General features: G+C 38.9%; 1 protein-coding gene across 1 annotated transcript in view; it reads right to left on the bottom strand.

The window, feature by feature from the left end:
* Positions 1 to 26,161, bottom strand: part of LOC136874446 (fat-like cadherin-related tumor suppressor homolog) — a 671,031-nt gene that overhangs the window by 190,501 nt on the left and 454,369 nt on the right. The window contains exons 20-22 of the mRNA XM_068227805.1: positions 24,759 to 24,995; positions 19,795 to 19,995; positions 7,583 to 7,777 (exon numbers count right to left, since the gene is read on the bottom strand). Of these exons, the coding sequence (XP_068083906.1) occupies positions 7,583 to 7,777; positions 19,795 to 19,995; positions 24,759 to 24,995 (633 nt within the window). The remainder of the gene's footprint in view (positions 1 to 7,582; positions 7,778 to 19,794; positions 19,996 to 24,758; positions 24,996 to 26,161) is intronic.

The raw sequence follows: 26,161 nt of genomic DNA, 5'->3' as shown, positions 1-26,161 counted from the left end.
TTGCCTAGTATGCCTCATTTTGGTGCTGCCATTGGTTTTTGGGGTTTCCTTATAACCGCATAACCTTTGGTGGTGCTATTTGAGGATCCAACCAGCCTCTGGGCTGTTGACCTGACAGACAGACATTAAATAGTATTAAGGTGAACACATGACACAGTGTAGCCATGTGGTAAGTTTGTTTACAAGGAAGTGTAGACTCAATTAATATAACAACATTTTTCTAGCCTGTCAAAACACACAATATAACACTTAGAATAAATACTATAATATACAGTACCTGTAAAAACATATATATTAGTAAGTGAATGACATATTTTGTTCTACAAGAACATCCTTAAATTCTATAAAATCACATTTAATCATGTATATAATACAATAGTATTAAATGTACAATATTGTTTATGTTGCATAAACTTGTTAACGATTATGAATGGCTGATATTACAGACAAGTGTGATGAATTATGTGAATGTACAATGTGAATGTTTCTACTGATTGCTATGTCTAAAAATTTGATCTTGTTAGTTTCTGGTTCCATTGTGAATTTGATTTACCTGTGTAAGAAATTCATGTGTTTAACAAATGCTGTGCATTTGTAACGACATTGTCATATGTGCATATTATATCATCTACATAACAGGTCCTGTGTACAAATACCTTTAGATATTTAGTTAGTTAAGAAGTTGTTTACAACATTATTTAGGGATATGTTGGCTATTATTCCATACCAATGAAAGGGGTGTCCCACAGGGCAGTATTATTCGACCTTTATGTTTTCTGATATATATACAGGATATAACTAAATATGTGCGAAAGCTTCAGGGATTCAATAGAGGAACTAACAACAGGCAGAACATATCCTGTAAACATATGGTTTATTTGCTTTCATTTCTGTGTTACAGGCACTGTTTGTGGTGCACATAACACAGACCACTTCACTATGCAGGTTGGTCATTTGTGTTGATAAAGTGTAATTTACTACTTACAGTTCTCTATGGAAGGTGCTCAAAATGGCTACCATGAGCTGTAATGTAGGCATCTATGTGCCGCATCATTGACTGTATCACTCGTTCTCATATTCCAGGCATCTGCCGTATCTGCTGACACCGTTGCTCTATTTGCTGATGCAGTATTTCCACATTATAAATAGGTGTGACATACACAATGGCCTTCAAATCACCCCACAAGTACAAGTCTAATGGATTGAGACTGGGAGAATGAGCAGACTATGGTGTCAGTCCCTGATGTCCTGTCCATTTGTTTGGGAATCACTGATGTAAAATTGCTCTAGCAGCAAGAGCAAAATGAGGCGGTGCTCCATCATGCATGAACGGCATACACTGAATTAAATCAAGTGGAACGTCTTCCAACAAACCATGTAAATTGTTTGTTAAAAAGGCACAGTATGACATCCTGTCAATGTTCCCGGTAAAATGAAAGGACCAAACAATGTGTCACCTATTATTCCAGCCCAAACATTAATACTGATCTGTTGTTGATGTCTGGTTTGCACAACTTCTCTGGGATTTTCATATGCCAGACATGCGTATTGTAAAAGTTCTGCACCCCATTTCTGGTAAACTTCTCTTCATCAGTAAACAGAATAGCAGAGATGAAATCTTGCTCCTGAACACACATCTGTTGTAACCAGGTACAAAATGCTGCTCTGGGTGGAAAGTCACCTGCACTAAGACCTTGGACCCTTTGAAGGTGATATGGATAAAGGAGCTAGTCTCGTAGAATCCTCCACACTGCCACACTCACATCCACCCTTGCTACTAATTCCCTGGTGCTACTTCTGCTACTTTCCTCAATATAATTGAGAATACTTTCTTCTGTGTCAGGTGTCTACTATTATCAGCAACACATCTACTAAATGAGCCTGTTTTGCAAAGACGTGCATGTCTGCCATTTCCTGATTCGAATACCCCATTGTATCATGATTTGTACTTTACGTGCACTCAATAACAACTGACAACACGTATCACTCCACTTGTACTGTACGTGCACCCAATAACAACTGACAATACGTATCACTTCACTTGGGTCCGGCTCCGTGGCTAAAGGGTTAGTGTGCTGGCCTTGGGTCACAGGAGTCCCGGGTTCGATTCCTGGCAGGGTCGGGAATTTTAAACTTAATTGGTTATTTCTATGGCACGGGGGCTGGGTGTGTGTGTCATCTTCATCATCATTTCATTCTCATCATGACACGTAGGTCGTCTACAGGTGCCAAATCAAAAGACCTGCACCTGGCGAGCCGAACATGGCCTTGGACACTCCCAGCACTAAAAGCCAAACGCCATTTCATTTCATTACTCCACTTGCACTGTACGTGCACTCAATAACAACTGACAACACGTATCACTCCACTCTAGTTTATGACCTGTGTGGAAGTATTTACTTCGATAAGCAACTGACATCATGTTGCTTTGAATGCAAAACAAATGCACACAGACTTGAATAGCGATGAAACGTACAAGTGGCCTGTGTGTCCTACACAAATGACCAACCTGCATACTGAAGTGGTCCGTGTTATGTACACCACAAACAATGCCTGTAACCATCATTGGTTAATTTCGCTGGTCTGGGGGCTGGGTGTATGTTTCGTCTCCATCATAATTTCATCCTCATCACGACGAAAGCAAATAAACCATATGTTTACAGGACATGTTCTGCCTGTTTTCAGGTCCTCTATCAAATCCCCAGAGCTTTCTCACATATTTAGTTACATCCTGTATATATATGAAACAAGTAAAAGAACTGGAATCACAGATAAGACTGTATGCAGATGATGTTATACTGTACAGAGTAGTAAACGAGTTGCAGGATTGTGAGCGATTGCAGGAGTACCTAGACAATATTGTGTGATGGACAGTGGATAATGGTATGATGGTAAATGAGATGAAAAATCAAGCTGTTTCACCAAGGGGAAAAGTCCTCTCAGTTTTAATTATAGTGTTAATGGGGTGATAGTATCTCATGGGGAACACTGCAGGTACCTAGGTGGTAATATAAGGAATGATCTTCATTGGGGTAATCTATACAGGGTTATTCACCTAAGATGTTACACAGAAATACCTTCTAAACCATTAAAGATATCAGCATTCTGTTTTCATATTCGTAAATGGTACTCAGAGGCTTGTAAAATTACATGTTAATTATTCTCATTGGGTGATTAATAACCGAGATATTGTTACTAACTCCATATTATTAGATGGAACGGCATCCGACTCCATGGTTAAATGGTAAGCGTGATGGCCTTTGGCCACAGGGGTCCTGGGTTCAATTCCCGACAGGGTCGGGAATTTTAACCATCATTGGTTAATTTCGCTGGTCTGGGGCCTGGGTGTATGTATCGTCTCCATCATAATTTCATCCTCATCATGACGTCCAGGTCGCCTACGGGCATCAAATCAAAAGACCAGCACCTGGCGAGTTGAACATGTCCGTGGACACTCCCGCCACTAAAAGCCATGCCATTTCAATTCAATGGAATGGCAGGAATGTATACAGCTGGCCTAAATGTTCAACTGCGTACACATTCAAATAATGAAGTATTTTCAAAATTGGAGAGTTACTTTTTGAGATATCAATAAAAAACCCATTTGGGCTCTTGCGTCCCGCATCAGACAGCGTACGGTTGGCCAAGGACGTATTGGCACGCAAGCTATTTCCTGGCATTGATTCCAGCCACAGAACGGATACCAGGCATGTACTGTAAACTATCGTACACATAATGTGATGTACCGTAACATACCCTAGGTGTGTAACGTTATTGTATGGCTGGCGAACACACAATGGGGAAGGGAGATTATTCAGACATTATTCTTATATTATGTTTATTTCTCAATTCATACAGTAGTATGTACTGTACTCTCAAACCAGTGACAATTATTGCTTTTGTTATGTTCCTTTGAAGTCAAAGTAATTATTTTATTCCTTTCAAAATCATCACACCTCCCTGTCCTGTCATCAGCTCGCCTGTCATACACACTTTGCGAACCCAGAACATGTGTATGATATGCTTACATGTCTGGTATCCATTCTGTGGCTGCAATCACATCCAGGAAACTGCTTGCGTGTCAATATATCCTTGTCTGACTTCACATTGTCTGATGCGGCATGCAAAAATGCGCATGCTGTTCTTATTTATATCTCAAAAAGTAACTGTCCGATTTTGAAATTACTTACACATTTGAACTTATAAACAGTTGAACTATTACGCCAGCTGTATGAATTTGTGAAGTTCCATTTAAAAATATGGAGTTAGTATCAGTTTCTCGGTTATTAATCACCCCATGAGAATATGCAACACGTTATTTTACGAGCCTGGGTACCATTTACGAATACGAAAACAGAATGCCGGTATCTTTAATGGTTTAGAAGTTATTTCCGTGTAACATCTTACGTGAATAACCCTGTATATGAGGTTGTTAAGAAAGGCTACAGATCTCTTCACATGGTTATGGGAGTATTTAGGGGTTGTAATAAGGATGTAAAGGAAAGGGCATATAAGTCTCTGGACAGATTCCAATTAGAGTATGGTTTCATATATGGAACCCACACCAGAACCACTTAATACGAGAATTGGAAAAGATCCACAGGAAAGCAGCATGATTTGTTCCGGGTGATTTTGCCAGTGTTTTGTCCCAGTGTGCCAATTTGGGCTCATCAGTTGGGAACTAGCACACTTACCAAGATGCATGGCATACTGAGGTGAAATGCTGGCAACCAAGAATGAATTAACTGGAAAATTTGTAATTTCCAATAACAAACCCTTTATACTGGAATTATAAGTGGTGTGTTTCAAGCTGTCAGTGGAGAGATGGCGTGGAGTGACATCAGTAGTCGAATAAACTTGATCGGAGTGTTTAAAAGTAGGAAAGATCAAGGATCAAGGACAAATTGAAATAAATTATCAAGGGAAGATGTTCAATAAATTTCCAAGCTCTTTGAGAACGTTTAAGATCAAGCTAGGTAAACAACTGATAGGGAATCTGCCACTTGACTTACAGTACTAAATGCAGATCTTTGAAGACTGATTTCATTGATTGATCAAGGCTCGTGATCTGAAATCAGTCTCGGCTCGGGTGCAGGAGATAACGGACTTTAAATCAAAGCTTGTTTAAGTACAGAAAACTTTCTCAAATCTACTAAAATGCCGTTAATGGACTTAAACATCCATATAATTTGTCATACTTGTCCGTAATATCACCCATTAACCAACAATTTTATGCACCGTACACAATATTGTACATAATATATGTATGGGTTTGATTTGATAGAATCTAAGGATTTTTTGTAGAACAAAACATGTTATTCTCCTACAAATGTTTAAAACTATTTTTTAACAGGTACCTATGTTATATTGTTCTAAGTGTTAAAACTGGAAAAACTTACAAGTTATATTATCTGGTAAGTAAGTACCCGGTAACCATTTTACATGGAAAATTCTAAATTCCCATGGAGGGAATTAGATATTTTTCACCAATAGAGCATGTCAAAAACATATCAGATGTAAGGATTTTCAGGCATTTGTTCTATTAACCAGCATTTCGTCTTAGGTTGTTACGACCGCTCTACTACATCTTACGTTCTGCCTTCTGTCGCATTCATCTGCTTGCTCGCCCAGCTGTTCACTAACTGGCCTGTTCTCCGGCACTGTTGCTGCTTCCTCGTTGTGACGTCACACCTACGTATTTTTCATCGAGTAACTTCTCGAATCTGTTCACCACCTATATAAGCAAGCTATTCCTTAGTTTCCGCGGTCAGACATTGAGTTGGAAAACAACACGAGTGGAGAGAGCGGAACTGTTCGCTAACGTCTGGCCCGTTGCGACGTTTTACCTACTTTTATTTGTGAATAGCTGCATTGTTTACCAACAGACTGGGTGAGCAAAATGTTACAACCTTTTATATCTTTCGTGGTCTATATCAAGATTTGAACTTTGAATGTTAAATTATTTAGTGGCTTCATGGTCTCCATTCTAACTAAGTCCTTCAGACTGATACCTTTATCTATCTCATACGCCAAAATAAACTGTGCTTGGACAAGTGATAGAAGTGTTGCCACATCCTGAACCTTTTTACAGGCCCGAGTGGTCGCTTACATTGCCAACGTGATAGCGTTTAAGCAGCCTGGAAGGATTCCCCCCCCCCTTTTTTTCCCCTCTCTTCTTCCCTTCTCACTCTGCTTCCTTTTTCTTTCCCTTTCTTCTTTTCCGGTATTGAGTTGTAAAAATTTTTTGTCTCCTGACGTGCTATAACTCTCTTGCCCTCCTTTGGGTTTTAAATGAAGATTGTAAGGGTGGCCTTAAATCATTATTTTTCAAATATTATTATTTCTTATTTCTTATTTCTTAACCAAAGTGTTTTGAAAAAAAAAAAAGGTTGTGAACTTATATAGGTGCTGATTTTGGTTTTTTCTGTCGAACTCTGGTCTTGGGCTTTTCTTGAAAATCATGATCGTTATTCCCAAGAATTCTTAATTATTATTATTCTTGATTGTATTTTGGTTGTCAAATGGGCTGAGCCCTTGTTAAAAGTTTGTAATTCCCATTCTTTGCTTGTTATACACTGCCTATTCTAGTCATTTGAAGTTTAAATACAACTTATTTTAAATCCATTCTCCTTTCTTGCATTTGGTTTGTTGTACGTTCTCTCTCACTCTTTACCTTTTCCTTCTCCCTTTTTTTTTGAAACATTGTACTTACCACGGACACCCCTCTCGGTTAGACGGCCTTGGCGTCCACTGGCTCTGCTGACTGATGAATAATAAGTCTGATATACTAGGTTTGACCCAACGAGGCATTAAGCGCATGCCTTTCCGTGGTCCGACAAGTCACCACCAGTGAAATAACATTTGTTTGCCTTTAGCGTTATGGTGTCCTAATGATTACCGTTTGACGATCTTTGATGTTGTGGGTCGACCATCCTATTATTATCTATGCTAAGATTTTCATCCTTTTTTGCCATTGGTATGAACATAATATTTATTAACACCCCACATTGACAAAATTCACCACAAGGTCTGACACTAGACTCGTCAGAGTGGGATGTGTCAGACCCTAATCAGACTGTGCCTCATATATAGGCTTCTGATAAGCTCACCTGCATACACCCAGCGTCAGTGGGTAGGGTCTGACACATCCCACTCTGACGAGTCTAGTGTCAGACCTAAGACAAAACGCTGGTTAATAGAGCAAACGCCTGAAAATCCTTACATCTGATAACCATTTTACATGTAGTGAAAATGGTTTCTGATTGGTATGCTTTTGTATTTGTGGAAGATGAAGCTACAGTAGCTACAGTATTTTGAAGTTACACTTTCCATACTATTTTAAAGAATGTAAACATATGAAGTTCAACACAGTATGAATGAAATTTTGTTAACATAACAGATGGCCATAAAGATATGAAGAAGAGGTTAAGAAACAAACTGGGTTCAAAGAGGAAATATTTAATGCAGGTTATGGTATTATATAAAAAATTATACAATATGCAAGTCTTTACCATTCTCCTGTATAACCAAAGTTTGCTGCAATTTATTTAAGTAAATATGAAAGATGCACATGATCACTAACCTGTTGAAGGGTCAATGGAAAATATTTGCTGTTCATTTCCTCCCACAATAGTGTAAGTCAATTTCTCTTGGTCAACATAATCTGGGTCACTGGCAGTAACTACAGTAACAAACTGTCCCCTCTGAGCATGCTCTGACAAGAAAGAAGAGTAAGATGGCTGTTCAAATTTAGGTTGATTGTCATTCATGTCCAGCACTGAAAAAAAAAGGAAAATGCTTTTCAGTTAATTGTAATAACGATAACACTGGTTTATATAAATAAGTAAATGGCATAAACAAGTGGTATATCAAGTAACATCAGTGCCAAAATAATTATAAATAGGAAAGTTTGGGCCCGGCTCCAGCCCAGGGCACCAACGTTCACTAAAAGGTAATAAATTATTATTGCTGTTCTATAAACAAATAATATTTTAATATTAGTTTATTTACTTTTACAAAAATACAGTATTTTAAAATGTTCCTGGAATATTAAAAAAATTCTCATAATATTTTAGGAAAGTTATTTTTCCCAGACATTCAAATATTTTGGGAAGGCACTAGGGATATTTATCACTATTTTAGAATATTTTTGGAACATTTTATGAGTTTTTGGAAAACATCCTGAAAAAATTCTTGGAATATTTTGTGCTGTTAGGATATGAGAAGACAGGGTTGAGATGTAGTTGGTCCCAGAACTCACCAACTTGGACACATACAAATGAATGTGATGATGCCCGTCAATGCTTTTCAAGTGGTGACTCTAATGACTGCTCACATGTAGATTATAGATCTTTCCAAGTCAATGAGTTAATTTTCAAGTGGTGACTATAATGCCTGCTCACATAGATTATAGATCTTTCCAAGTCAATGAGTTAATTATGTAGACTAAAAATGTATTATAAAACCAAGAATTTAAAAAATCTCATTTTTAACAATTTACTTAATAATATAAGCTTATTCTGTTAATCAATATTAAACTACCCTTACTCCTTAAATATAGTGTTTTATTATTTCCTTGGCTGAATGGCCAGCTTAGTGGTCTTTGTTTTCAGAGGGCCCTGGGTTTAATTCCCAGCTGGGCTGAGAATTTCAAACACGTCCAGTTAATTCCTTGTTTTAATACACATCTTCATTTATACCAGTAGTGTGCATTGTGGGTATGCAGGCTAAGCCGGGCTTACCTGTTAAACTTGAGAAGTAAAGTAAGGAGTAATGCAACTGTAAGTGCAACAATTAATTTTATCTTGTCATTTGGCAATACTATTTTTTTTAAATAATAGCAATTGCTGCAGTATGTAGGAAGTGTATTCTGCAGTACAAATTTCTGCAGTAGCGAGGGTATGCGACACACCTACTGCTTAGCTGGCCCAGCATTGAGTTCAAGGTGACGCATGCGTAGTAACCGATCCAGTAAGTGAGCTTGGTAAGCCGACAACTCAACGCTGCCCGGCTTGATCGCATGGTGTAGCAGTGTGAAGCAGCTTTGTGTGGGTTTATGATACCTTTATTTATTGTGATTTGGCTTATTGCTGAAACAGCTCTTGCGAGCGATAACTGACAGCAGTGAAGAACGTTTTAAAAGTACGAGTATACAGTTCATTTTAGATTTGAAAATTAGTTTTTTTTCTTAAATGTAACAGTGTAAGAAGAACTTGCCTATGTACTAGTAGGTACCAGAATTGTTGTGGACCATGTGGCATGTTTGTAGGAGCGTACAGGTACGTTCTAATGATTTTCTCAATAATAACATGCAACGTGGACAGTGCTGTGTCATGAGTGTGCAATTGTATATTTATGTAGAAGTATTTAGTGAAATATAATTTCTTATCAGTTTCAACTATTGTACTATTTACGATGGCCGACTCTTTTTGTGTGATTGAACAACTGTTGGACAAACCGTTTCGTTTTAGGAGCTTATGTGAGAAACTAGAAATTGTTCAATCTGTAAACCCTTCTCCAGATATGCCCAACCTCAAAGGGACACATGAAAACAAAAATCAAGAGTACATTCGTCATTTCCAAACTTCACAGTACAGTAAACAGAATGGATTGCTGGAAGTTCCAAATTTAATCAACTGCTCTGCTGGCCACGTTTACTCTTTGCAACAGACCGAACTGTTTGGTCTGACACTGGTTATGATAATTTGAGTAACTTGCACAATGCCATTCAGAAGCATGAGAAATCGCAGTCACACATTTCTGTAATATTACAGCTGAGAATGTTTGGAAAATCTAAAGTTGATATTCAGCTTGATGCTCAATTGCGTGTAAGCACTGTACACTATAATGAGACCGTTCGGAAAAACAGAGAGGTGCTCAAGCGATTGATTGATGTTGTGTGCTTTTTAGCTACTCGCAAATTACCATTCCAGGGACATTCTGAGTGTGAAGATTCTTTGAACAGGGGTGCTTATTTGGGTGCATTGAACTTACTCACCACTTATGATGCGACATTAAGCACTCACCTAGAAACATTGACCGTGTTTCGTGGAACTTCAAACAGGATACAATATGACTTAATAAGGGCAGTCAGTGATGTAGTTTTGGAAAACGTGAAGTCAGAAATAAAACACGCTATTTTTGTTGCTCTTCTTCTTGATGAGACTTTAGACATTATGAATTTGTCACAACTACCAACCACTCTGATATACGTTGATTCCGAAAGTGGTAAAGTTTACGAAAGGTTCATTTCTTTCACTGATGTCAGCGCAGATCAAACAGCCAGTGGTTTGCTTGAACATATAAAAAATGTTGTTACTGAGTTTGAGTTAAACTACAGGTTGGTTGCACAAACGTTCGATGGAGCAGCTGTGATGGCCGGCCACACAAGTGGACTAAGAACCAAAGTACAAGAACTCTTTCCCAAGGGCATACTTATCTATTGCTTTAGTCACAAGCTTAATCTGATTTTGTCACAGTCAGTTTCCTGTATCAAGGAATGTAGAATATATTTTCAGACCTTAACGGGATTAGATTCATTTTTACACAAGTCCTCTAAACGATAAAATAACAATTTTTAGACAAAAACACAACAATGATACGCTTGTCTTCCTTCTTTTTTAATGGATTATGCACTGCCATTGGGAATATATAAACTATAAATAAATAAATAAACTATGTCTATACATATCAATAAGTTAATTGCAGCTTTAAAAATTACATCAATTTTGAAAATCTATAGCTGTCATGTAGGAGCCTACTAGTTATTTTGTGTTTCCTGAAAAGCCAAGGATTTAACGTGATGCCGTACGCTCTGGTTAGACGACCTTCAATATTCATGAGATTACACGTAAGTCTATATGGTTACAGCTTGGTTACATTCTTTTACATAATGATGGACGTTAAATTGTACTTCCTAGGTCTGGTAATCGGTATGTCCTACTTTGGACAGCATACCCACTTTTCAAAACCACCGCACGCCACTGATTTATACTAATATGTCACACTACACTACAAACCACCACATAAATACGTAATAAAGAGTACAACCCTCCACATAATGTTAGTGTCCAAAAAAGGCATCTGGCCATAAAAATTGACTTAATCCATGTAAGTACCAACCCCAAGTAAAGTGGAAATAGGCTAGGAAGAAAATATACTGTTATTAATATTCTATATGCTTCATCATCATCATCATCATTGTTGACCATCTCCAGTTGCCCAGGTGTGGTGTACGAGCCCCTTCCATCTTTGTCTGTCCATGAACCACTGTTCTCTCATAATCTTCTCCCAATCTTGTCCTCTCTCCTCGACATCTTTCTTCACCAGATCTGTCCATCTTCCTCTGGGTCTGCCCATTGTTCTTTTTCCTTTTACTTCTCTTTCATATTCTCTTCTTGCAGTCCTGATTACACTCATCCTTCTTACATGGCCAAACCATTTCAGTCTTGCTTTCTGAATCCTCTGTAGTAGGGAGTCTCCTATTCCCACCTCCTCTCGGACTTTTTCATTCCTGAATTTGTATTTTCTGGTCTTCTGTATCATGGTGAGTAGGAACTTAATTTCTGCAGTTTGGAGTTTTGAATTGTCTTGTCTCATTAACGTGGTAGTTTCCAAGCTATATGTGAAGATGGGTGTATAATATAATTTATATAATGTCATCTTTGCTTTCAATGGTGCTAGTTTATCCCACAGCAGTTGTCTTACTTAGTGGTAAAATTGAGTTGCCTTGCTAATTCGACTGTCCACCTCATACTTTGCAAGGTTGTCTTTTGATACTACTACCCAAGTACTTAAACATTGGAACAATGTCCATGTTGGAGTCATTTATTCTGATTTGTGGTTTGTCATCTCTGCCCTGTAACTTCATCATGACTGTCTTGGCCTTGTTGATATTTAAATCATACCTCCTAAACTCTGGACTCCATTTCTGCAACTTTTTCTCCACATCATTTTCGGTTTCACCCCAGATCACCATGTCGTCTGCAAAGATGAAAGCTTGCAAGTCCTACTGTTCCTTCCTTTTTAGAGCCTTTATTATGGCATCCATCACAGTGATAAATAAGAGGAGTGACAAAGCATTGCTTTTCTGTTCCTCTTTTGGTTTCAAACCATTTGGACAGCCTGCAACCCACTTGCACACAACTTATGATTTTATCATACAGCATCTTCAGTTTTGTAATAAGACTGTCACAAGCTCCCAGCTCATTTAGGCATTTCCAGATATGCTCCCTTGGTATCCTATCATAAGCCTTTTCAATGTCTAGGTATAGTAGAAAAAGTGGTTTCCCTTTTTCCCAGTGCTTTTCCATTAAAATCCTGACAGCAAAGGCCTAAAACCATATTTTTTCTCTTCCGTTAAAGGTTCCACAATTTCTTGTAATCTACTCTCTATGATTTTTTCCAGAAGTTTTAGACCCGAGCAGAGTAATTCTATGGTAGTTGATGCATTTCTATCTACTCCCCTTCTTGAAAAAAGATATGATTATACCCTTCTTCCAGTCTTCTGGGATAGTGTTTTCCTGCCATACTGTGTTAAGGAGTCTATATAACCACTGGACTGCTGGAGTTTCTGCTGCTTGCAACATATCTGTACTTAATTCATCCACTCCAACTGCTTTTCCTTTCCTCATACTTTTCATGGACTTTTCTATCTTCAGCCATGTAATTGGGGATTCTATGCTTCTAATTTCCTCGTTATTACTACAGGGTTCCTCACCTGTCTGATGTAGTGGTTGCTGCTCTACTTAAGAAATTATCAAAAAAAGTCTTAAATTCATTCCTGATTTCATCTTCTTCTCGCACTAAAGTTCCATTCTCCCCTTGTATTGCCTTTATATCCTCTTGTTCACACCTTCTGTTCTTGACTACCCTGTACAATAATTTCCTATTTCCTCTGCTGTCTAATTCCAATTTATTCACAAACTCATTCCATGCTTTTTCCTTCTCTTCTGTTACTATCCTCTTAGCTATGAGTTACATGGTCTTGGATTTTTTTTCTTTATTTAGCATTTTTTTTTTTTGCTTGGCTTCTTGCTTTAATGACTGTTTTGACTTTGTCATTCCACCACTGCCAAAATGGGTTGTGGTCAGTGCGCTAAGGACCCTAAATACAGGCCTGTATTGAAAAACAAGTTCATGAAAAGGGAAGCATAACAGGATAAACACAATGAGAGGTCAGAGTGGTAAGAGAAGAGAAGAGAAGAGAAGAGAAGAGAAGAGAAGAGAAGAGAAGAGAAGAGAAGAGAAGAGAAGAGAAGAGAAGAGCAGAGCAGAGCAGAGCAGAGCAGAGCAGAGAAGAGAAGAGAAGAGCAACTGAAAACAAAAATGAAAACACAAGAGGACAAGAACTATCCTCACCGAGCTAGATAGCTGCAGTAGCTTAAGTGTAGCCAGTATCCAGTACTCGAGGGGCAGTGGGTTCAAACCCCCACTGTTGGCAGCCTTGAAGACGGTTTTCCATGGTTTCCCATTTTCACACCAGACAAATGCTGGGGCTGTACCTTAATTAACGCCACGGTTGCTTCCTTCCCAGTCATAACCCTTTCCTGTCCCATCGTCTTCATAAGACCTATCTGTGTCAGTGCAACATAAAGCCAATATCAAAAAAACAAAAAACAAAACTATCCTCACACCTTAATATACTGGTGTTTTCAAGTAAATTGGCTTTCTTTGCATTAATTCCAGTTCTTCTACTCCATTTTTCTCATTTCCTGATGAGTTTGTTTCTGCTTTCCAGCTTCATTAGGTAGGTGGGCCTCAGCACTCAATGAGAGGTCAACTTGACAGATGTTTAGTCTTGATGTGGGAAGTGTAAGGATAAGGAGAAAGCCTGATAAACACAGGAAACAGGAGGGGACAATTTTGGAATTTAAATATTTGCAATTTTAGATCAGGATATTGAAAGGACGTGTAAGCATGTAATAGTCCTTCAATTTCTTATTTTAAATTTAAATTTGCTTTAAAGAATTTGAATTTCTCATTATACAGTGCTATATATAATGACTTTGTTACAATAATGTACATGTTGTGTTGTCACTGAATAGTATTTATAATACCGGTAATGATCTAAAGAATCCAAGTAATGCACTGAAGAAGCCTTTAAAATAGGGTAAGATATATACATAATGAAAATGTAATAACTAGTACTGGCTGGCTGATTGAATGTTAGCTTTATTTAACAACAAGAAATGTATTCACCAATATCATGTGATAAGGCAGTAGCAGATGATACATTAAAGTTATTAATTTTATATGATGGCAAAATTTGTTCACAGATAAAACACAATAATGCAGTATACGGAAGAACATCTGACAAATAGTAACAGAACAATTACATACAGATTTTAGATTATGGAACAGCGATATCATTGTTAAAATTATAATAAATGATTTAAGATAAAACCTCATAAAGAAATCTTTATTTCTACACAGGACTGTTACGATGGAATACAATTAAACTTATATAAGAATGAAAACATAATTGCAAGGGTTCAAAGATAATCTATAACAAAGATGGTGCATTAATTCTCTACATCTCCTCCCACCTTTGAGAGTTCTTCAACTTCCAAACTTACATTTCTGTGATAAAATTATTATTGTCTTATTTAAAGATCAGTTTTACTTGAAGCCTTGATCACTCATCCACTCCTTATGATTATCACAGCTGATCTTGTTCCTTTTCATCATCTGGTACTCCTGGAACCGCAGGTGGTTGCTGAATAACCTTTAAGATATCACTTTCCTTTTCTGATATCATCTCCAGCAGTACAGAGACGAGTAACTCGGGTTATTTCATCACACCCAGGAAATGCGGCCAACATTTGCCGCAAGGGCCAGCAGGTCCTTTTCATGCTGTCATTGCATTGATCACTAATTCATAATCACGTAAGACAGTATGTAGTTCTTCATAGTTCAAGAAAGCTCATCCAAGGCTTCTTCTTAATAGTTCTTTTAGTATTCTGACAATGTGCTCCCACCATCTGCCCCGCCAAGATAAAGATGGAGGGTTGAATCTCCACTCTATTCTGTGAACCGATATGCTGTTCTGAATACTCTGCCAGTCGATTTTCCACAGGGCGCTGGCTGTACCTATGAAATTCGCACGATTAGCAGAAAAAATAATTTGAGGTCATCCTCTCCTAGCAAAACATCTTCTGAGAGCTAATATCAAGGTTTCAGTCAAGAGTGACTCGACCAATTCAAAATGTGCTGCTCGAATAGAGTGTACAAGTGAAAATGCTCACCCATGTTTTCCCACAGTGTCTGAGGAACAACGGGCTTGTGAAATTTAATCCCATGGCATTGAATGGTGTTCTTGGAATCACCATCACCCTTGGTAAGGGAGACAATGGTGTGGTGAAGGCTTTATCATTAGAACACTGACATTTTGTGCATTCCGCTACAACATTTTTAGCCGTGCACCTTCCTACAATTATCTGGAAGTCCTCTCCTCTTTATATAATTAAGAGGATGTGGATACCTACATGCCCCATTATACTGTGTTCTTCTTCCATCATTCTCTACACCAACAAACACATTCCAAGAAGAAGAATAATGGGAGTTTTGAATGTCGATGGCTCTTCCCCATAAATCATTTTTGTTTCCATGCAGGGGACTCCTCCTGTACCTCTTATTATTTTGAAACACTTCTTCAGTTTTTCTTCATCCATCCCTTCCTGCTGAATCATTTTAAACAACTCATGTTCCACTGTTTTGATCTCATCACCATTTGAGTTCTAGGAGAACTCTTTCTGATATAGGTTGCCTCAAATTTCTTATGAGCCAGTACATCCACACCACTATGCTCACTATCAAAGTGTACCTACTGAAATACAAAAGCCTTTCCATATGTACACTATCACAGTCACCAGATGTTAAAATTACAATAACAGATTTATGACAAAACCTCAGAAAGAAAACTTGATGTTTGCAAAGGGTTGTCACCATGGAATACAATTCAACTTATCTAAGAACAAAAAGCAGAATCGCAAGGTTTGAAGATAATGTATAATAAAGATGGTGCATTAATTCTCTACAATAACTTTGTAGTATGGAAGTATGGAAGTAGTCATCATCATCATCATCATCATCATCATCATCATCATCATCATCATCATCATCATCATCATCATCATCATCATTTCCCTTTATCCAGCTGTAGCCGGGAAGGGGCAAATATGGTTCCTCTCCACTTTATTCGGTCTTTCCACCACTCCTCCTCCAACACTGTGTCCCAGTCCAGGTTTCTTTCTATAATGCTGCGTTGGATGGTATCCTTCCATCTCAATCGTGGTCGTCCACAGCCTCTCCTTCCTTGGATTTGCATTTCCGTCACCTTTTTTGGCATTCTTTTGTCGCTCATTCGCTTTATGTGCCCAAACCATCTTAGTTGGCTCTTCTCTATTCTATCATTCATTTTTTCCACTCCAATTTCTTCCCAGATTTTCTCATTCCTTATTTTGTCTCTTCTACTCTTCTGTATCATACTCCTCAAGAACTTCATTTTGGCTGCCTGTATTCGACTCTCATCCTTCTTTGTCATTGTCCAAGTTTCTGTTCCGTAAGTTGTTATGGGTACGTAATACATCTTGTACATAGTATCCTTTTCTTCCGTTGGCACATCTTTGTCCCATAACATGTTTCTTACACTATGATAGAAACAACTTCCAGCTTGAATCCTTTTACTAATCTCAGCATCCAGCATTAATTCACTCCCCAGGTATTTAAACATTTCCACTACTTCCAGGGACTTGTCTGCAAGTCTAATTTGACCTTTCTCTTCTTTCTCCCCTCTAGTCATAACAAGAGTTTTACTCTTTTCTACACTTATTTTCAATCCACATTCTTCGATCTTCCCACTCACCACATTCAACTGTTCTTGAACCTTCCTGTCGTCTTCTCCCCAAATCACAATATCATCTGCAAATAACATCATGTTCATTTCTCTTCCTCCATATGCTGCTTTTGCTGTTCTCATGATGTCATCCATTACTATTGTAAACAGGATTGGTGACAGAACACTTCCCTGTCTCAGCCCACCAGTTATTTTGAACCAACTTGTCCTGCAACTTGTGTTTGCACGCAACTACAACATTCCTTATACAATGCCATGATAATTTTTATTAATCCCTGTCCAATTCCTTTTTGCACCAGACTGTCCCAAACTTTCGTCCTGGGGACACTGTCATATGCCTTTTCAATGTCAATGAATGTCATTACCATATCATTCTCGTACTCCCAATGCTTTTCCATTAGTTGTCTCATAATGAAAATGGGCTCTATTGTTGACCTTCCACTTCTGAAACCAAACTGATTTTCCTGTATCTGATTCTCAACCCTCAACCTTATTCTACTTTCCAGTATCCTTTTCATTATCTTAGCAACATGGGATACTAGAGTAATTCCCCTGTAGTTCTTCAAAACTTTCTTATCACCTTTCTTGAAAATTGGGATGATTATTCCTTTTTGCCAATCCTCAGGGACCTCCTTATTCTCCCAGACATTCCTGAGAACCCGAAATGTCCACTGAAATTTCATCTATTCCAGCAGCTTTTCCATTCTTCATCTTTCTTACTGCCATTTCAATTTCATTCATTGTAATTTCTTTATCCATTTCTTCATCAACTAATTGCCTTTCCTGGTCGTCCATTGAATGAATGTCATCCGTTCTTATGTTCAGCAGCTTCTGAAAATACTCTTTCTATCTATTTCTTATTTCTTCTGGCTTTGTTAAAATTATGCCACCTTCATCTTTCACAAATCTGGCGTTTACTTGATCTCTCTTTTTGTTTCTTAAGATACCATACAGTAATTTCTTGCTGCCCTGCGTATCATCTCTCAATTTCTGTGTGAATAAGGCCTAGCTTTTCCTCTTTTCTTCCTCCACTACTTTCTTGGCCAAATTCTTTGCCTCCACATATTTTCTTCTACTTTCTTCAGTCTTAGATGTTTTCTATGCTATCCATGCCATTTTCTTTCCCTTCACTTTAATCTTTACCCTATCATTCCACCAGTGTGTTTCTTTGTCTTTCACATTTCCTGATGTTCTACCACACACCTTTTCTGCACATGCAACCAGTGCTTCCTTAAATCTTTTCCATTCCTCTCCAACATTCCCCACCTCTGTCTTGGGTACCAAGGGTATTATTTCCCTTTGAAATTCTTCTTGTATGCTTTTCTCCTTCAACTTTCATACTTTAATTCTTTTCTCTCTTCTTAATTGGGGTTTTTCAATCTTTCCAACTTTCAATTTTCCTATCACAACTCTATGATCTCCACCAAAGGCTTCTTCAGGCATGGCTGTTACATCTACAGGGTTCTTCCGGTGTTCTTTCTCTATGATTATATAATCAATCATGGTCTTTGTTCGTCTGTCTCCCCAACCATACCTTGTAATCTTCTGACTGTTCTTATTCCTAAACCAGGTGTTTCCAACAATCATTTGATTCCTCATGCAAAAATCCACCAACAACTCGCCTTCTGGATTTACATTTCCATATCCAAAGGGGCCTACAACATCTTCCTTTCCTTGTCTTTCCATTCCAACTTGTGCATTTAGATCTCCCATCAATAGTACTTCCTTATCTTCTATCTGTCTCTCCACTTCCTCTAAGAAGTCCTCTAGATGTTCATCTATGCAACCAGTTTGTGGGGCATACAACTGAAATAGATCTTTCACGTCATTTTCAAACTGGAGTCTCATCATCATCATCATCCTATCGCTGACGTACTTTGTATATTTCACATATTCTTGGATTTCTCTTCTAAGTATGATGGCCACTCCATTTTTTGCTTCAGGTCCTCCGCTGTAATACAGCCTGTATCCTTCTCTCAGAGGGATCTCCCCTGTACCCCTCTTCTTGGTCTCGCACAGTCCAAGTATGGCTATATCTTTTTCTATCATGAAGTCAACCAGTTCTTCTTTATTTCCTGTCAGTGTCAGTACATTTACTGTTGCAATTTTGATGTAGTTTGGTGCTGGTTGCCCATTTTTCACAGTTCCCCCAGCACCTGAAGAGCTGCGTGGCGCTTTTAGCAGGGGACGCCCTAACCTTTTCCGAGGCACCATATCTGCTTTGTCCATATAGTAGGCTATTGTTACGATGGGCTCGCCACACCCAAATGCATTTTATACCTACTGCCAGGTTCAAAATTAGGCCGCCCCTAACATGGAGACAGATGCCTTTCGTAGCCGCTCCTCTGGAGTACAGACACTACGGGTATGCCCCTTCCGCCATCTCCACCGTACTGAAGTCCACCTTCTCCATCGTAGATGCCGTTGAGGTCTTCACTCGTAACCCTGAGCTGGGACCCATACCAGATGTTACACACCGGGTCAGTATGCTCTGGGACTCACATAGGTAGGGCTGCCTCCGAAGAGGGTCCCTACCTGCTACCTATTATGGAAGTAGTATGGAAGTAAAATTCTGTAACGTCAAGGGAAGACGAGTCGAATCTCTTAGGACACCTAAGGTGTGTGTGTGATGTAAGGATGTTTGTGACAAGTTATGGGCTGTTTGTAATGGTGATGTACATAAGTATGCACATCAAAATATGCATGGCATTGAGGTAAAATAATATCTAGCAACCTATGGCTGGCACACAATTTCAAATGGTGCTTTCAAATTGCAAAATGTAAGGATACCAAATTTCAGATGAAGTGCCAAAAGGCAGATACGTAACAAATTACAGAATTACAGAATCAGCCCATGAATTTGCTAAAGATGTAGAATGACTTATTCTAGTTATGAGGCAGATTAAACTTTAAAAGGTATTTGAGGCACAATTACTTACCACTGACCCAAACATGGGCTGTACTTGATAAGCTAGGAACACCTGCATCCTTTGCAACTACTGTGAAATGATGACCATCATGTACTTCATGATCTAATGATCTCTTCAGGTATATCGAACCATCTTCAGGATCAATGTGGAAATTTTCTGATGAACTTGAAGTATCACTTTGAATTTCATATCGTACTTTCTGATTGATACCTGTAAAATTAATTAGTAATCAAGTGTGATCAACACAAAAATAACAAAAATATAACATAACATTTTGCTATTGGCAGTACACAAGAACCTCATTAATCCGGATCTTCAGTTTATCCAGATTGAAAATAATATATTTATTTTTTCTACTTGTGCAGTATTTCTTTTACAGGGCTGACTCTTCTTGAATATCTTTTATGCAAAGGATAGTTAAGGATGGGAAATGGAAGTAATTCGGCCACGGTCTATCAATGGTACCATCCCGGCATTTGCCTGGAATTGAGAATGGGAAACCGTGGATTCTTCTGTGTTCCTTGACACATTTGCACGCATTCCCGGATGCTCGGACATAGATGTGAACAATGTAAATGACTGGTTGAAAAATGAATGTAATTCAGGTGACGGCATAATGACAGATGAAGAAATTGTTGCCTCTTGTACCTTGGCAGGTAATGACGAGATGGTGAATTCGAAAATGAAACTGGCGCTCCATCAGAAGAATCAATAACTCATGGAGAGGCAACAATGCAGTTGGACAAACTGATGGCTTATTTAGAATCCCAGACTGAAACCACACAGGCAGAACTGATGTTAATAAAACATCTTCTTGATCATGCTGCATGCAAACGCTATACAAATTTAAAACAGAAAAAAACTCACAAATTATTTTTGTGCAAGTTACAAATCACTTAGAATTTAATCACCACAAATGGTGAATTGTATTGAATAGGTGGCTACAATAAATTTTATTCTATTAGAATCTTACTTATTTTAGTGCATAAAACAGAGTTGTAAATGTAAGAAAAGTGTTCTTATATTTTTGTGTACAATTGAAAAAAGGTATTACTGTTAATAGATTACATAACATGTATTGTATTTGTTTTTTTTAGTTTTCCGGATTATCCAGATTTTTGATAATCCAGAACAGTTCCGGTCCCACTTAATCCAGATGAGGTTTTTGTGTACTATCTTAATAAATTCCATCCAATCACTGATACCCTGAGATAATTTTAAAAAAATGAAAAGAACTACTATACAATATTCATTGAAAAATCCTAAGAAGAATGATGGAACAATGAGCATTACCTCTCCCAACCATTCTCAGACAGTAAATATAGTACATGGAATGTTATATGTGATTAAATATGGAAGTCAGTTTTATGAAGGACACAAAATAAGATCTCAAAAATAAAAGGAAATAAGCAAATGGCCATCATACCTAATTAAATAAAGTTCATAGTGAAATTTTGTCATGAAATAAGATAATCAAAAAATAAAGAAAGGAAAAGTTGTATAGTTACATTATAGACAAAAATGCTTTTCTTTCTTCATTAAGTGAAAAGAAACCATAATAACCTACCACTTATGAAGGAATTTTATTTTTTAATGATCTGATATTATGCTACAAAGTGGGTAAGAGCATTAGCACCCTACAAATTTGTCACCTTATAAGCTTCCCACAATGGGCTCATCACTTCTCCATGTTTGTTAAGCTCTCTTACTAATGTTTCCAACTACCTTACCCTGGGGTAAGGCGTTTCAGAGCCCCATATAGGGTGATGGGCATTCAAATTGCCCAATAAGAGGAATGGAGGTGGAAGGTTCTTAGTGGAACCTCTTTGCTGTAGGTATCAGAACGGAGAAAAATGCCAACGCCACCAGAAGCCCGGTTAGTATAATGTCGCTCTGTCGAGTATAGTCGAAAATTTCTCAAGACCTGGCCTGAGATTTGTTTCCTGAATGCAGACTACACTCGCCAAATACTCACTAATGAGCTGGCGTAGCTCAGCAAGATGCCTATCATAACCATTATAATTCCATTGTAACAGTACCATAGTGTGGGTGTGGACTTCTGAGGTTTAGGTCAGAAGCAGCGAGATGCTACCTAACCTACACTCGCATCCCCATGCAAAGATGGAGATAAATGCACCTTGAACTACTTCAATGTATTCCAGGGGTGGGTTTCTTCCTACCAGGGAAGCATGCAGGTTTTCCAAGAGGAAAATCTGCTGGCGCAGACTTAGACCCTCCGGGTGGAGGACGAGAGACCCCATTCGTAGGAGAGGTGGAAAAACGTCTTCTAAGGGTGCTCATCTTTTCCGCTGTCGATTCTTGTTTAGACAGGCTGGGAAGTAAATTCCTAGCCCTGGTCGACGATGCTGGCTTAGGCGCGGCTTTCACTGATCTCTTGAAGGAAGAAGACGAGGGAAGGAGATGCTGTCTTCTTGCCCTGTTGTGCCGGTATAAGTTTCTTAGCCGGCACAGACTTGTTTGTGGTCGAAGGCTGGGATGAACCCACCTTTGAGCCTTTTCTCTTCGCGGCATTGCTCACAGGAGCAACTGCCACCTTGGGCGCAGCGATCTTCTGGATAGGTGTTCCAGTTGTAAATGACAAACCTGGGAGAGACTGTGCTATCATGCTGAAGTCTAGTGTCTAGGTTGGGGCATTCAGAGACTTAAACTTATGGTGCGCTTCCTGGTATGAAAGACCATCCAGGGTCTTGATCTCCTGGATCTTCTTCTCAATCAGGTATACCGGACAGCTCCAATCTTGAGGAGAATGAAGGCCAGGACAGTTAGCGCACCTATATGGAGTTGTGCACTCTTCCATGCCATGAACTTCTCTTCCACATGTACCACACGTAGATGGATTCGAACAAGACACCATGTGTCCGAATCTCTGGCATTGATAGCACCGCATGGGATGTATGGCCTCACATCACATCGATAGGTTGTTACCTTGACTTTCTCAGCAACATTGACAATTTGAAGGAGGCTATGAACGCATATATAATAACGTCTTCCACTGTTGACTTTGTGCATGATGCGCCGGACGTGTGTCACACCACGGTGCTTCATGTCTTCCATCAATTCATCATCAGAGTTCAGAACAAGATCACGGTGGAAGATAACTTCACGAACCAGATTCAAAGTTTTGTGCTCTCCCACTTTGATGGGAATTTCGCCAAAGTGGTCGCACTTAAGCAACCGACCTGCTTGGACCACAGTGCTCGTCTTAAGAAGCAAACCACCATTGCGCATGTTCTTAAGATCCTGAAGTTCGCCGTATGAACCTTCGATGTGTCGACTAAAAAGGATCGATTTGACCAGCTTGAAATCTTGCCCATCGATTCTGGTAGCAACCAGGAACCTAGAGAAGCTGGAACCCAAACTAATACACTACGCTTGTTCCCAGGGTTTTACCCCTCTTAGGGAAGGTTGGATAGTGAACTACCCATAGTGGGCGGATGTTGTTTCGACGCCATGTCCAAAATCATCCTCCCTGAATGCCACCCACTCTCTCAGTAGCCGAACCAAGCAGCCAAAGCAATACCCACCTGGTCGTAGCAGGTACTGCCCAGGGTCCGATGTTAGACGATGCGTAATACGGAATGACTGAGGCAATCTCTTCCTCCAATCACCCACAATAACATGTACCCCATAGCGTGTACAGAGTAATAAATATAGAGAAAAAATTATAAACAATTAATAATAATAATATGTCCTTCTGGCATTCGGCTGTGCAGGGACCTGTGTTGTCAGGCGGATACTACTGTACGGATACATGGTGCTCCCACCCGAAGGCTTCCCAGGGTCACCAGTGGGCTTTCGAATGTAATCGCATATGTAAGAGGCCCATCTTCGAGCAGCACGCACATCAAAAATTTTGAATCGGTCTACAACATACCCTCAAAACAACAAAAATTAAAGAGGGGACCAATGGCCACATGACCCTTTCAGTCGCCTTCTAAGACAGGCAGGGATTACTTGTGAATTTATTCAGCCCCTCCCATCCTCAAGGGGTCCAACACATGATACCAAACCACAATCCAAGTCCGCGTCTAGGTCACCCCTTTTGGTCACCTCGTACAACAGGCAGGGTATACCGGATGTGTATTCTGCATCTGCGTCCTCCACCTGCAGAAGGTGTTACCCTTTTAGTTGCCTCTTATGACAGGCAGGGGATACCGTGGGTGTATTTTTCATCTGCGTCCCCCAACCACAGGGGTGATCCTAAAAGTTGAGCCTCACTGGAATAACCCTTCCTAAACCTAAACTGCCTTCTATCAACCCAGTTAGTTGCTGTAACTGTAAAATGATATTCAACAAATATTGCTGTTACATCTAATTATTTTATTTCTGTCAGAAAGCTAAATTTTATATCCTAAACCTTGCTGCCGTGCTTTTGATACAGCCCATCAATTTTTTAATTTTTTGTAACATCACACATGTAGAATTCTTTCACTTTCAACCAACAGAACAAAATAACAAGCAGAGTGTGCAACTACTCCATCATAAAATACAATCTGCCTGCCTCACGGAGAAAGCTATGGCACGAGATTGAAAATTAACCATCATAGCAGTCCACTACTACTGTCAATTTTTTGTATTTTTACCCCTCAGTGTCTGAATTTTTCAAAATGGTTTCTTAGCTCTTACTTAAGATGAACCTCTATGCCAAATTTCACTCATCAGTTTGGTAGTTCCTGAGATATCATAGTGAATAAAAGTTATTTCACATTTATTAAACTGGATTTAAACATACTGTGCCCAACAGCCTATTTATCAACCACAGTGTACTGCTTAGGGAATTCTTTCAATGTTAAGGGATTGCAATAACTTAAGTGAAAATTTAAGTTTGAATAAGTAGATCACCTCTGAAAATTTTTTTATATTCATGACATCATGAAAAAACCAAGCATATTCAAATATTCTTCCACTGTGATGTCAAGAGAATATTGATGTTAAATTAAATATACACTTGCCTGTATCATTGTCCCGTGCGAATATCTGGAGGAGAGATGTTCCAAAGGCAGCTGATTCAGATACCGATACATTGTAGGCTTCACTGTCAAATTCTGGTGGACTGTCATTTACATCCTGGACCAAGATACTAACCAGTACTTCAGCATACACTCCTGATACACTATCAGTAGCTCGAATTGTTAACTCATGTTCCCTTTTCTGTTCAAAGTCCAGCTCATCCACAACTGATATTACACCTGAGACAGAAATACAAGCTTCAGTAGCTGTAATTGTACTTATAACTAACAGTCTTGTTTACATAAAAACACTGAAAGAAGAAATTGGGCAGATATTTCAATTGGTATGAGGATTTTTAGGGTTCATCTGGCCCAAGTAAAACCTGTATAAATCTAGGCTCAGTATTGGCCACCAAGTGATGGCATTGCTAAGTTAATAATATTTCTTTGCTTGGCAGCTTAGAATCATAAGTTTGAAAGAGGAGGCCTTCTGCCGCTGTCAACAGTGAAAAGTTTCTAATTTACTTTCTTTTCTTACTTTTTCACCTCTTGTAAAAACCTTCAAGTCAGTAAACATTTTTTTTCTCCTACTGTCTGAGATTACCTTGCCCCTGCCTCCAAACCTGAGCCTGGATTCCACGCACTCATTCTTGATGCCGCCTGCCCTAACTGTACCACCAACCAAAATCAAAAACAAACTCTCTGCATAAAATCAGTTACTGTTGCCCAGGAATTTAGGTATTATTGCAGTGCCCCAATTTCATCTGTGTCATAACAACTGGCGAGAGGTGCCCGCGCGAGCTAAGGGTCCACCTTGTTCTGGCCCAGTCACCTTCACTACGGCGAACTTGGGCACCTTCATTAATGGCAATGGCTGGGATGTGGTTCCACAACTGCCCACTTCATCATCAGGCAGAATTTCAATATTTGATCAGTAGCAACCATCATAACTACCCCTCTCAAGGTAGCGGGAGAGACGTATCTGAGGGTACTTGGCGGGTCCGGGTAACGGCATCAGCAATGGCGGCCAATCTTGCGTCAACCTTAGCATAAGCGACCGGAATTCTACGCATTCATAAATTACATCAAGAATTATTTTCTTCAAAATACCTTATGAATGAAATCTCCATCAAGAAATTTTCTGATTTTGATTCCTAAAATTAAAATTTTCTAAAATGATACATTTCAAAATTGAATCAACCGCGGAAGGACTTTCGGAGTGGAGGTCTGTACCAGAGCGTGTTTTAGAAGGCCATCTGTAAAACTATCAGTGAACTCTCTAGCTGAAGAAGTTTTGAACTTTACCTTCAGATGTCTCTACTGTTGACTTATGTGCCCTTCTGTTGGGAAGATAGACTATTAATCTTCAAAGAAACTTTTAGTTCTAAGTTTATAAAACTGTAGTG

The sequence above is a fragment of the Anabrus simplex genome, chromosome 5, assembly GCF_040414725.1.
Source record: "Anabrus simplex isolate iqAnaSimp1 chromosome 5, ASM4041472v1, whole genome shotgun sequence".
Taxonomy (NCBI): domain Eukaryota; kingdom Metazoa; phylum Arthropoda; class Insecta; order Orthoptera; family Tettigoniidae; genus Anabrus; species Anabrus simplex.
Note: the sequence above shows the minus strand (reverse complement) of the source record. Positions and strands in the feature narration are given on the sequence as shown.